The sequence below is a fragment of the Somniosus microcephalus genome, chromosome 10 (genome assembly GCF_052327205.1).
Source record: "Somniosus microcephalus isolate GS21.2 chromosome 10, FLI_Smic_1.0, whole genome shotgun sequence".
NCBI lineage: Eukaryota > Metazoa > Chordata > Chondrichthyes > Squaliformes > Somniosidae > Somniosus > Somniosus microcephalus.
The window spans coordinates 166683771-166696653 of NC_140996.1; the positions used below are offsets into that span (position 1 = coordinate 166683771).

Sequence of the window (12883 nt, forward strand, 5' to 3'; positions counted from 1 at the left end):
CTCAGTACTCATTATTTAGAGAGGACAAAACCCTCCTTGGGTTCTCATTCCTGATGGTTCTTCAGCATCCCTTGCTGAGAAAATCTATATGCAAACCGAATCAGGCTCAGCCTAGATGCCCCCTAGGTAGCAGGGAACTAATTTTCTAATGTTCTCAATTTGGCAGATTTGTATGCAGGAGGATAGATTTTAACTTTCACTGCTGGACGGCAAACAGTCAGTTGCAGATCGACCACCCGTTAGACACCCCGTCAATGGAAAGGAAAATTGGGAGGGGTCTGTAATGGGCGGCCAATTCACTACCATCAGTTTTTTGGCTGGCAGTGAAAGTTAAAATTTACCCCACAATCAAAAATTGCTGTTGAATTCACATGATTTTTAAGTTCCAGTATAGAAGATAAATGTATTAAATGATTTAATATTGTCCATGGTACTGTTAATAACGTGGAGCAATCCTGGAATCACAATCCTTCACCTATCCTTTATATCTTCAGTTTGAAAGAACGTTACACTCATATCCCGAGGGCTTAGTTCACAGATTTGGATTACCCTTAACTTGGATGCAATTCGTTTTCCAGAAAATTGCAGTAGTTAGCCTTAGCCCTATTATTACTCATGCAGTGTTTTCATTGGAGTTGCTGTTCAGCGGATTATGAATTTGTACTTGTGCATGTCAATATAGGAAATTGATGATAATAGATGCTGTTTCTGGACATGCCCAGGGGGGAAACATAATGGGCCGGAATTTGCGGTCAGAGTATGCCTCCGACCCGGAAAAAAAATCCGCTCCTGGCTCCCGGGCTTCAGAGACTTCGGGTCCTGGGCCTGCAGGCGTACGCCTGCGTAAAGGCCCATGGATCCCAGGGAAGTAGGCGGTTCAGAAGCATCCCTGGGATTCCGTGTGCCAGGTCCACATATTAGAAAGGAGGATTCCTCATATGCTTATGGGGATGCCATTTACGAACAGAATCCCCATTAGCATATGAGGAATCCCCAAATGATTAAATCACTTACACAACTGGAATAAAAATAAATTTCCAAATTTCACATTTAATTAGAAAAGTCCCTTTTATAAAGTATTTACAATAAAAATGTAATTTTTTGAAAAATAATTTAAAACATTTTAATCCAGACCAAAATTTACATAAACTTATTTTAAATGTTTATGGATGATTTTTTGTTTAAAATTTTTTAATTTAACATTTATATTAACCCTTACACTGGTGAAAGCAGGCCCTTCATCTGCTTTTACCAGGCATAAGGGTTTCGTGGGCATTTGTTGGGCAGTAATTAGGCAAATAGCCCAACTCTATGCTGCACCTGCGGAAACCCGGAACTTGCGGGGCCTTTTACAAGGCTTACAATGGTGTATTCTAAGATTTGGATCACAGGTCACACACAGATTACCCAAAGGGTCTTAGGAGTTGTAAGGTTTTGTATTAAAGAGCTACAGTTTAAAGCATAATCCGATATTACATGTAGTTAAGATAAGCATAATAGACATACAACCCGTGACAGTAGAGAGCGATCTACGATTTCTGAAGCGGAATGCCACGACCGGATGGACGGACAGATGGATGGACAGACGGTTAGATGCCTGATGAGACAGCGTGGAGGTCTCGGGTCAGCGGATCTCTGCAACCGACAGCAGCAATCACTTCTGTTAGTTCGTCCCTCGAGCTGTTGGAGGTGTTAGGCCGTTAGCCAGTGTTGATTTCCACCTCAGAGGTTAAACTTGATCAAGGTGTTAGACATAAGCCAGCATTGATGCCCACCTCGAGGAAGCCTTCGCCCCTAGCTGTCTGTTTTCCTTTCTCGGTCGTATATTTTATACGTTATTTTGGTGGGCTGGTGATTACCTGGTGTCAATCATGGTTGACAAGGCCTTCCTCTTAAAGTTCTGAGGAATGTCTTGTTATGTTTCTTTAAGGACATTTTATGACTTCCTGGCTCCATATCGTCTAACTATCATCCCACCATCCTGTGTTGTTTTGCATTTTACGATTCCCTTATCAATTTCATGCCCTGGCCTCGGCCATTTGACCTTACTGACATTCTTGCTATTCGTTCCCGGCCGCATCACTTCAGTTTGTTGTCAGTCTCTGTTCTAAGAATTAAAACCCCATTTACGAATCTAACGGCTATTTCGTACAGTATGCGGTGCGTCCGCTGTCATCGGCCCCACACAATCTGGGCCACTGTTTTACTGTGATTGATTGATGAAAATTCTGTTTGTTCTGAAATTCTTTTAAAAGACTGGGCATTTATTGCCTACAAGTAGTGAGGAAAAGCAATGGAATTCTTATCGTAATAAAACATTTGTGTTGAGCTACTCAAGACAACATATCCATTTCAGCAGGTCTTTTAAATTGCACTAAGTGGAAGCGACCTATATTGCAATTATAAAAATGTATAATGTAACTCATTTGGTGAGGAAATGTTTCCCTAATTCATATTAATGTTAAAGGACACTTGAATTTAAATTTAAAATTGCAATTCTTAACCTCTGCCTAGATCACAGCAGCCCTAAGAAAGTTTTATTTCTTAATAAATGTCAAAAAATGTCTGGTTTATGTAATTTCACCTTCACTGTCTGAAGAAAATGTCACTTTAATTGTTTAGGTGCCTGGTCACATTTTAGACTTGTTGAATCGTGCAGAAATACAAGTGGAAAATTCCAGTGCCCCATAGATCTGCCACTTTGAATTTAGCTTTTTATGCAACTGATTGTTTTTTGTGCAAGTAAGCTATTTGCCCATGTTAAGTGGTTGTTTCTGTTACCTTTTCTTCTAGATTTCTGCCTCATTTCATCAGTGGAGATTTTGATTCCATTAAACCAGAAGTAAAGGAGTTTTACAAAGTCAAGGTAAAAGGCAGCATACATTTAGATTATCCTAAAGTGGAAGTGGCCAATTATAAAGTACTGGATAATATTTATACCAGTGTTTGTTTTGAATTGGCCCTCAAAGTGTTTTTAATCTAGTCATTAATCTAATTTGTCATGAATAAGATATTTGACAGTTCATCAAGATAAGGAATGGCCACTTGGCATTGATTACTGTGTAATATATATATATTTTTTTAATCTTCTGACTTGTAATGCCAGATGATCACTATGGCAAAAAAAAGTTGTAAATGTGAGTTGGGGGAAGGACATTTTGACCAATTTATGCTGCACCAGTAACAATCTATTTTTGGCTCACCTAAATGTTGCCTTCCTGTCAGCAGAAACTTAAGATATCCAATCAAATAGTAGCTCATCATTATCAATATTGTATCCACTTGACCTGTACAAGTAATGGGATGTATTGTGCTTGTGGAAAATTCACAAAAAGGTGCCGAAAAAAACAAAGGATGTCACTTTTTAGTAAAGTTGCACTTCTTATACCCTGATGATGGAATTCCAAAAATGGAGAGAGACATTTTTTGGAACAGAAGGAATCTTTTCAAAGCCACAGGAACAAGCTAAAGGATGGGATTGTATAAAGTGAAAAGTTAACACAAATCCATCAGATTGTAGAAAACAGAATAATGACCTCACAAAATGAAAACTGAGCCACAAACATTACATATTTGATACTAAAGGTCAATCTCTGGCCAAACAGGAAGCTATTAGATCTCAACTCCATGTGGAGTTAACAGTCATGCCACATGCTTCTCTCAGAGTCTGGTAAGTTGTACAATCATTTTCATGTACTTGACAATCATAGAAAACAATTCACAATGCATTATCTGAGTTGCTTACAATGTTCAGTTTCTGGAAAACAAAATAATACTCTGTCTGCAATGCCATTCAATGCCTCGCTGTTTTTTTAATTCATTTTCAGGATATGGGCTTTGTTAGGAAGGCTGGTGTTTATTGACCATCCCTGGTTGCTGAAAAGATGGTAGTGGGTCTGCTTGAACCGCTGGGTTGCAGTTTGATACAACTGAGTGGCTTGCTAGGTCACTTCAGAGAGCAGTTAAGAGTCAACCATATTGGTGTGGGACTGGAGTCACATATAGGCCAGACCGGATAAGGATAGCAGGTTTCATTCTCTAAAGGACATTGGTGAACCAGTTGGATTTTTACGACTCTCTGACAGCTTCATGGTCACTTTTACAAATGCCAGCTGTCCATTTCCAGCTTTTAAAAAAGAAAAATGATTTCAAATTCTCAAACTGCCATGGTGGGATTTGAACTCAAGTTCCCTTGATTTTTAGTCCAGGCCTTTGTATTACTAGTCCAGTAACATAACCAGTACACCACTGTACCCCAGTTTCATGCTGTAATTCCTTATGTCCAAAATTATAAAGTTAATGGGCCAGAACTTCGGGTCCCCACGGGTGAGTACGCGCTGGGTACTCATGCGTAGGCCCAACGAAAGTGCCGGTTTCATGCATGCACTATGCATGTGTGGGAAACCGGAACTTCCGTTCCCTTAAAGGAAGGGGTTCACAGGTCGAACACATGCGACGGAGAGGCAGCGCGTGCGCCTGGAACTTCCGTTTTTTTTTGCAGCTTTCTCCGGGAGCGTAAGTCTCCAGGAGCTACGCGTGTAAAAAGCAGTCGCAAGGCCTGCTTTTAACAAGGTAAGTGGTGAATTAAGTTAAATTAAAACATTTTTTCCACAGGTTTATATTTTTAAATACTTTAAAGAAAGGTAAGTTTATTTTTAGCCCCGTTAGAAACTGTAATTAATTTTTTCAAAAATTTTAATTATTGTTTAAAAGTTATTTTATGTAATTTATAGTTATTTTAAAAATGTGATTAAAAAAAAATTTATTTGAAGTTTTAGTGATGTTTTGGGGCTGAATTGTATTCACAGATTTGACAGGTCTTCCTGTCAAATCTATGAATAGATTCCCTGCAATGATTGGCTCTCCATGGCCCACGTGATCCCAGGGGACGCTTCAAATTAACTGCGCCCCTGGGATACGCAAGCACTGCGCGCCGGCAGTTGGAGGCGGCCCAGGATCGGAATCCCTCGCGGGCTCACAGAACAACGGCTGGCGCGCTAGGTAAGTGCAGGTCGGAGGCTTGCACCCGCGAGAAGCCTCCAACCTGAATTTCTGGGTCATTAAGTCCTTTTTTTCCCCAATTTGTTCCCTGGATTTGGGTGACACTGTCAACAACTCATTTATTTCCTGTCCTTAGTTTCCCTGAGAAGATGCTGGTGGGCCTTTGCTTGAACCATTGCAGTCCATTGTTTATGGTGCTGTCAAGATGGTGCTAGGTAGGAAATTGCATGATCTTGATGGAGGAACAGTGTTATATATCCAAGTCAGGATGGTGTGTGACTGGAGGAAAACTTGGAGGTCATAGTATTCCCATGATCTTTTTACTCTTAATCTTCTTGGTGGTAGAGGTGTGAGGCTGGAGATACTGTTGAAGTATGTCTGTGCATTAAAGTTCTCTGACAGCTATCTGCTCAATCTACTAAATTATGTTCTCCTGACATAATTTACAATTTTCTTCACAATTAACCACAATCCATTTGTTTGTGCCGTCTGCCAATTTTGATCATTTATATTTATTGAGAAGAGCAGTTGTCCCAATACTAATCTCGGGGGTTGTTTACATCCTTCCAGTCTGAGAATTATCCATTAACCACAACTTCCTGTTTTCTAACCTTTAATAAACTTCCTATCCATGTGTCCACATTCCCTTTAATATCGTGTATCTTAATTTTATCAATAAACTTTCTATGAGGCACCTTATCAAACACCTTTCAAAAATTTATAGAGACCATGTCTGCTGCATTTCTTTTATCAAAATGCACCTTTATTTCATCAAAGAACTCCAACTCAACTGGTCTTTTACAAAGCTTTGCTGGTTTTCCTTGATTAGTTCTCAAGAGATTTGCAACTCCACAATTTGAGTCACTTGTCTTCTATGAGAGAGCCTAGGATGGGAGGCCACAGAAGGTGTTAGAAATGGGGAACTAGAATGGCATGTGTCAATTGAAGGTTAAAGTAAACTTCTGCTTCTCCTCTGTTTTTACCTGTTGTAAAAATAACTGTCAGCAAACCATATCATGAAACCCTCATGTCACACCTTCTACTGTTAGTTATATGTGAACTCTATTCATTAGGAAACTGTTTGCAACCTCTCTCTTTCTCCCATAGATGTGCCTGAAGAAATACATACAACGCTAGCACATCTGGCCAAGCAGCACTACACACCCCACGCTGTCACTCACTCTGTCCCTCATTGGCTCAGAGACATCCACACGAGTTGAGTTAGAGACTGAACAGAAGGTCAGTGCACTGGGCAATGCACAGAGCATGAGTGAGCCGGAACAGCTTCTGGTGACACACGAAAAGAAAAACATTGCTGGCTGGAGGGTGAGGTTGCGTACATAGCCTCTTTGCAGAATAGCTGGGGATCTGAATCTCCTAAGTCCTGCTTTTAAAAAGAATGATGCTGGAGAGCATTCAGAGTTGATAACGACATTGGGACCTGTGTGCTGCAGGTGGAGGAGTCTACCAGTTGCATGTGCAGGACATTAGATGATGGATTCACAACTTTGCAATTCACCATGGATATGTGACAGTTCCAGCAACACCTGCAGCAGATGCTCCATGACAGAAGTCCTAAGAGGAGTTTGTGCCTCTTCAGTGGATGCTCACATTGTTGTCATAGAGGCCCAGAGAGCTACGTTGCTGAGGGCTGTCTCTTCTGCCTTCCAAAGTGTTAGGGCTGAGCTTCAAATTTGTAGCATACAGGGTTCTTATTGGGAATTTCAGCCCCCACAGTAAATGGCCCAAAGGTAGATGTCAAAGTAGTTGCTAACAGCAAAAAAAAAAACTAGTGTATATCTAAATTATGGTTCTGGCTACACTTGATTTTCACCCTGGACTGCTATCTTTAAAAATGTTCTTTTGCCACAGCAATGAGTCACAGCGAGAGAAATGTAGACTCTCACTGTGACAAAATATTAAAAGGTGCTATTTTCAGAGCATTAACTAAGGATGTATTGGTGACTGAAAATAAGAAATTAGCCCTAGTCCACACAGCTGAATATATTCTACAAATGAGAGACTATTGAATAACAAAAAATTATCAACTGTCTGTACTCCTACATAAATAGAATGTTATTTTCTTTTGATTGGCAACTCTCAGTAAGATTTGGGTATGAAAGCAATGACATTTATGTAAAATGGGTGAGAATAAGATTGTACTGGTCTCGCTAGACGTACTCCTATCTAATTATCCAGCCAGCTAAACACTCATTCAAATAATTCCTCGAGAAGCGGGTTTGCTGGTTTGAAGCTTTACTTGAACAAATTTGTGAAACTGTAAACAAAGACAAAGTATGTTTTGTACACAGAACTGAGTACTATACATTAGATGTTACATAAGATATAAACATGTTTATGACAACCAAATAGACTAATTGCATAACTAACTAGCACTGGAGCTAAACCTCGGTAGCTAACAACTAATAACTTCTTATAGACAAAGTATTGTCAAAATACTACACTGACAAGGTTGTTATCATGTTATTAAACAAAGATACTCACAGACATTGCGTCTTGCCTAGCGTATGAGAAGGATGCCACAGGATTGAGAATCCCTCATGAACTTCTCCATAACTCAGCAGGTTCTTCCTGGAATACTACTTCTGGGTCAAAACAGGAAGGTCAAACAACATATTGCTATATACTAACACTGCTATACACTAACTACCACTAGATGGTGCTATTTGCATGTAATAAGTCCAGAACACTCCCCATCTAGGGTCGTTAACAACTCCACATAATCCTAACCCTACTTGTCACTGGAGTCCTCTGGCGACAAAAGAAGGACCACCTCAGAGACAGGCCGAGAGAAGACCTTTGCTGTGCCTTCTTTGACGACTCTCAAGTCCACCTTTCTCACTCTCCCGTCCTGGCTGGGATGGGACTTCACGATGATAGCCATAGGCCATTCATTCCTTTTTGTCTGACTGTCCTTCATCAAGACAACATCTCCTTCTTTGAGATCTGGTCTCTTGTCCTGCCACTTGCATCGGCTCTGCAGTGTGTTGAGGTACTCCCGTCGCCACCTGCCCCAAAACATGTCTGCCAGACTCTGAGAAGTCCGTTGGTGTCGACGATAGGATGCAGCTTCCATAGACTGCTGTGAGGGGGTAGGTTGCGTTCTGCTGCTATGCACTTCAACTCTTCTGAGTAACACTCATGTTGTACGCTCTTCATGACAAGGATTTTGGCTCTCTTGAGCTCCTCTTCAGAGGGACACTTACGACAGATGTGCCACCCATGGCAGCTACTCTCTTGTGTAGACTGGGAGAAGGTATGAGCTATGTGGGTTAGGCGTGCTACTGTCTTTATGAGAGTGTTCCATTTGGAGAAACGCTCGAAGCGTTTGGTGCTCATCAGGTCCTTAGAGATTTGAGTAACATTCGCTGTGACTTGTGGGCGTATCTCGGAGTCAGAAACAGGGTTGAGGAGGTCGAATGACTCATTGAGTTCAGAGGAGTGCAGGTCCTGACAGCCAAGTCGTGCTGCTGAGAAGGGACGCTGTTACAGATCTAGACCCATGGTCAGCTGGGTTCAGGTCTGTGGGGACGTACCTCCACTGGTCGGGGGATGTGGACTGTCGAATACGTTGGACCCTGTTGTTCACGTATACGTAGAACCGTCTGCTTTGGTTATGGATGTATCCTAGCACCACTTTGCTGTCTATATAATACGTGATGCTGTCGAACTTCAGATCAATCTCCTCTACTATGAACTCTGCAATCTCAACTGCTAATACTGCTGCGCACAGTTCCAATCTGGGTATGGTGAGGTCTGGCTGGGGTGCTAACCTAGCCTTACCAAAGAGGAAGCCGACTTTGCTTTGTCCATCTTGAGTGGTGACCTTCAGATAAGCCGCACTTGCAATGGCCTTAGCGGATGCGTCTGCTAAGACACAAAGCTCTTTGAATTGGGCATTTGAGGGAGAGAAGGACGTATAGGAGCAAATTATTCGGATCTCCTGTAAGTCTTGAAGTGAGTCTCTCCATCTGTCCCACTCTGCTTCCATCTCTTCAGGGAGGGGTGAATCCCACTCTTCAGCGCGTGTGGAGAGTTCCCTGAGGAGCAGCCTGCCTTGTATGGTGACAGGGGCTAAGAAGCCGAGAGGGTCGTATAGGCTGTTGGCTGTAGAGAGCACTCCTCTACGTGTGAAGGGTTTCTTGTCATCTCAGGCTTGGAACGTGAACGTGTCTGTTGCTATGTTCCAAGACTCCTATGTTCTGACTCCTAGGCTACGCTGTAGGGGGAGGTCATCAGTGAAGAGGTCTAGATCCTTGACGCCCTTAGCACGATCTTCAGGGGGGAATGCCTCCATCACTGCTGGTCTGTTCGAGGCTATCTTGTGTAGCCTGAGGTTGGATAGTGCAAGTAGTTCCTGAGCTCGTCCAAGAGTACTGATGGCTTCTGCTTCGGTCAGGAATGACTTCAGTGCATCGTCGACGTAGAACTCTCGTTCGATGAACCCTCTCACATCACTGCCAAAGTCATCATCTTCTTACTTGGCAGCCCTCCTTAGTCCGTATATGGCAACAGCAGGGGATGGGCTATTCCCGAAGACATGGACACACATTCTGTAGTCCACAATGTCTCTGTTGGGGTCGTTGTTGCGATACCACAGGAAGCGGAGGAAGTCTCTGTGGTCTTCTCTCACCACAAAGCAGTGAAACGTGCTGGATATCGGCAGTGATGGTGACGGGCTCTTTCCTGAATCTCATGAGTACCCCCAAGAAGCTGTTGTTGAGATCGGGCCCTGTGACGAGTACGTTGTTGAGAGAGACTCCCTGATATGGTGCACTGGAGTCAAACACCACGTGGATTTGTTCCGGCTTTTTGGGGTGATAGACTCCGAAGGAGGGGAGGTACCAACATTCTTGGCCTTCCTGGAGTGGAGGAGCTTGCTCTGCATGATCGTTGACAAGCATTTTCTTGACAAACTCTAGGAAGTGCGCTTTCATCTTTGGCTTCTTCTCAAGTGTGCGACGGAGTGAGTTAAGACGATTATAGGCATACTCCCTGTTGTTCGGCAGCCGTCGTCTGGGGTTCTGGAAAAGTAAGGGTGCAACCCAGCTGTTAGAGCTGTCACGAGAGACCTCATTGTCCATAATCTGGAGGAATCTCATGTCATCGATCGATGGAGCAAGTTTGTGGTCATTGGCGGTGCGACAGAAGACTGACTGACGCGGGTTCTCTCCAGTGAGCATCATCTGTGTGCTGTCTGCGGAGATCAGCGCTGGGGAGTTCTGAGGCTGGGCCGTATGACTGAACTTCTCTGTCACTCGGATCTGACTACTGCATGAGGTAAGGTAACTTGGACGACCATTCTCCAAGATGGAAGTCTTGAGTGTGCTCACCTGAGATGGCTTGTGAGCACCCCTGAGGCACACGTCTCCAACAACGACCCAGCTGAGGTCTAGCCTTTGGGCGAAAGGGGCGTCATGTGGACCGTTGATCTGTTTCCTTATCTTATGTACCCTCAGGATGTCCCTTCCCAACAACAGAAGTATGTCCGCGTCTGGGTCAAGAGGTGGGATCTCGTCTGCAATGCGTCTCAGATGACGGTGGTGATAAGCTGCATTCGGAATGGGAATCTCAGAACGGTTGTTGGGGACTTGATTACATTCGATGAGTGTAGGAAGGGGGAGACTAATCATCCCATTGACTGACTCAACAACATAACCACAGGCCCTCCTGCCAGCTGTCTCTGAAAGTCCAGCACACGTCTTCAGCGTGTAAGGCGACGGACTTCCTTTGACCTTGAAGATGTCGAAGAACTGGGATCTTGCTAGAGAACGGTTGCTTTGTTTATCTAGTATGGCATACATCTTTTCAGATTCCTGGCGACGTCCTACAGGGTACACATTAACGAGGCATATCTTGGAGCATGCTCTTGCGCTCACTCCTTCTCCACACACCTCGGTGCACTTGGATGTAATCTCCGGACCGGCAGCTCCCTCTCTCTCCCCGCCGTGCTCTGAGGCGGGAGGAGACAACTCTGACTTCCAAGGAGCTGGGCCTGGGTGGAGTGCTGAAATGTGCCGATCACTTTCGCATTCTGTGCATTTTGCATCTACCTTGCAGTTCTTGGCGAGATGGTTCGTGGAAGAGCAGCACTTGAAACATATAGAGTTCTCTTTGAGATACTGTTTTCGGTCTTCCAGGGACATCTCTCTGAAGCCTCTGCACTTCCTTAATGGATGGGGCTTGTTGTGGATGGGGCATTGTTTGCTCATATGCTCAGATTTCTTCTGATCCCTCGTGTTCTCGGTTGAAGACACTTGCATTTTGTGGACAGATATTGGTGCCTTTCCATGTCTGTCAAACTTGTCTCTTCTGGCAAGTGCTGTGTGGGAGGAGAAGAGGTTGAAGCTGGGGTCGGTCCTGGCTTTGGCTTCTTTACGGATGAAGTTGGTAAACACAGAGAATGGAGGGAAGGTAACGTTGTGCTTTAGCTTGAACTCTGACCCGAGTGATATCCACTTCTTCTGCAGATTGAATGGAAGCTTCTCAATGATGGGACTCACCCCTCTGGAAGTGTCTAAGTACGATAGGCCGGGTAGGTAGCTGTCCTGCTTTGCGGCTTCGAGTTCCGACAGCAGATCTCCAAGGTCGCGGAGCTTCTGGGGTTCCTTATTTGTCAACTTCGGAAAGTTCTCCAACCTGGCAAAGAGAGCCCTTTCAATGGTTTCAGGCGAGCCGTAGCTTTCTTCCAGCCTCGCCCAAGCCATCTTCAACCCCGCTGGCGGATGTCCCACATTGACCACTTTTATCCTGTGTGCCTGTCCGGCGGACTCTGGGCCGAGCCATTTGATAAGGAGGTCGAGCTCTTCTCCTGCCGACAGGTCTAAGCCCGATATGGCATCGTGGAAGCAGGACTTCCACACCCGATAATTCTCTGGTCTATGATCAAACGTGGTTAACCAGCTGGCTGCGTGCAAGGTATTTGGCAAGGTCGTAGGTGCTGGGACCTGTGCCAGGGTTGACTTGAGTAGGGGCTCTGATGGGGGTCTCAAGGAAACGAGAGGGGGTTTGCTGCTGACTTTCTCTCTTCAGCGCTCCATTCCTCTGCACCGTGTCCTTTTTTTGCAGGGGAGGATCCTGTGACTTGAGGCACGCTGTCCATTTTGACCTTGGTTAGTGACATGGGGCATGTTATATGAAGTACTTGAGCCTGTAGAGATGTGTGGGTCTTCATCCCTCTCTCTCGTAAACTGTATGTCGGCTTGGTCGCTCACGTAATCTCTGGTGCGCTGTCGTTGACTCTGCCGCGGAACGGGAATTAAAGGTTTGTTAGCTGCCTCAGGATCAGCTTCCACTAAAACTGCCTCGAATACTTGTGCCTCAGCTAATGCAGCATCTATCTCTTTTTCTTCCTGCAGAGCGTCTAATGTGGCTTGAAGACGGGCCTGTTCAGCTTGGCGTCCAACTTGGAGACAGGCCTGTTCAGCTTGGAGACGGGCCTGTTCAGCTTGGAGACGGGCCTTGTCAGCTTGGAGTTCAGCTTGGAGACGGGCCTGTTCAACTTTTATTTCTATTTCTTTGTCGGCATAAGCAGCTCTGGCTTGGGCTGCTTCTAGCTTAGCCCGTGCTTTGGCGATGGCCAGGCTTACCCTAGAACCACCTGACGATCGTGAACCAGCTGGCGATCTGTAGTAACGAGAGCTTATAGACAGTTTGTCACTTTCATTAGTTTCATCCAGCTGTTTAAGATCTTCTACTCGCTGAGTAGCGTTTTCGGTATTACCTTCTGATATGTTGATGTGAGGTAAGTGTGGTGTACAAGGTGAAGACTTAAGCTGGCTCTGTCGTGATGGCCTACTCTGACTCCTTGCTGCTCCACGTGGAGGATCTCCTCTCTTCACAGCTAGCCGTAATGCTGTCT

At 44.4% G+C, this 12883-nt stretch overlaps 2 protein-coding genes across 4 annotated transcripts in view; one reads left to right on the plus strand and one right to left on the minus strand.

Annotated features, from left to right (window-relative positions):
* LOC147111830 (uncharacterized) overlaps positions 1-12883 on the minus strand; it is a 340177-nt gene that overhangs the window by 180350 nt on the left and 146944 nt on the right. The gene's annotated exons all lie outside the window — the stretch shown is intronic.
* The window catches only part of LOC147111831 (thiamine pyrophosphokinase 1-like), a 134907-nt gene that overhangs the window by 99942 nt on the left and 22082 nt on the right, over positions 1-12883 (plus strand). For all 3 annotated transcript variants that reach the window (XM_085999106.1, XM_085999105.1, XM_085999103.1), the window contains one exon: positions 2794-2866. In XM_085999106.1, coding sequence (XP_085855232.1) covers positions 2794-2866 — 73 coding nt within the window. The remainder of the gene's footprint in view (positions 1-2793; positions 2867-12883) is intronic.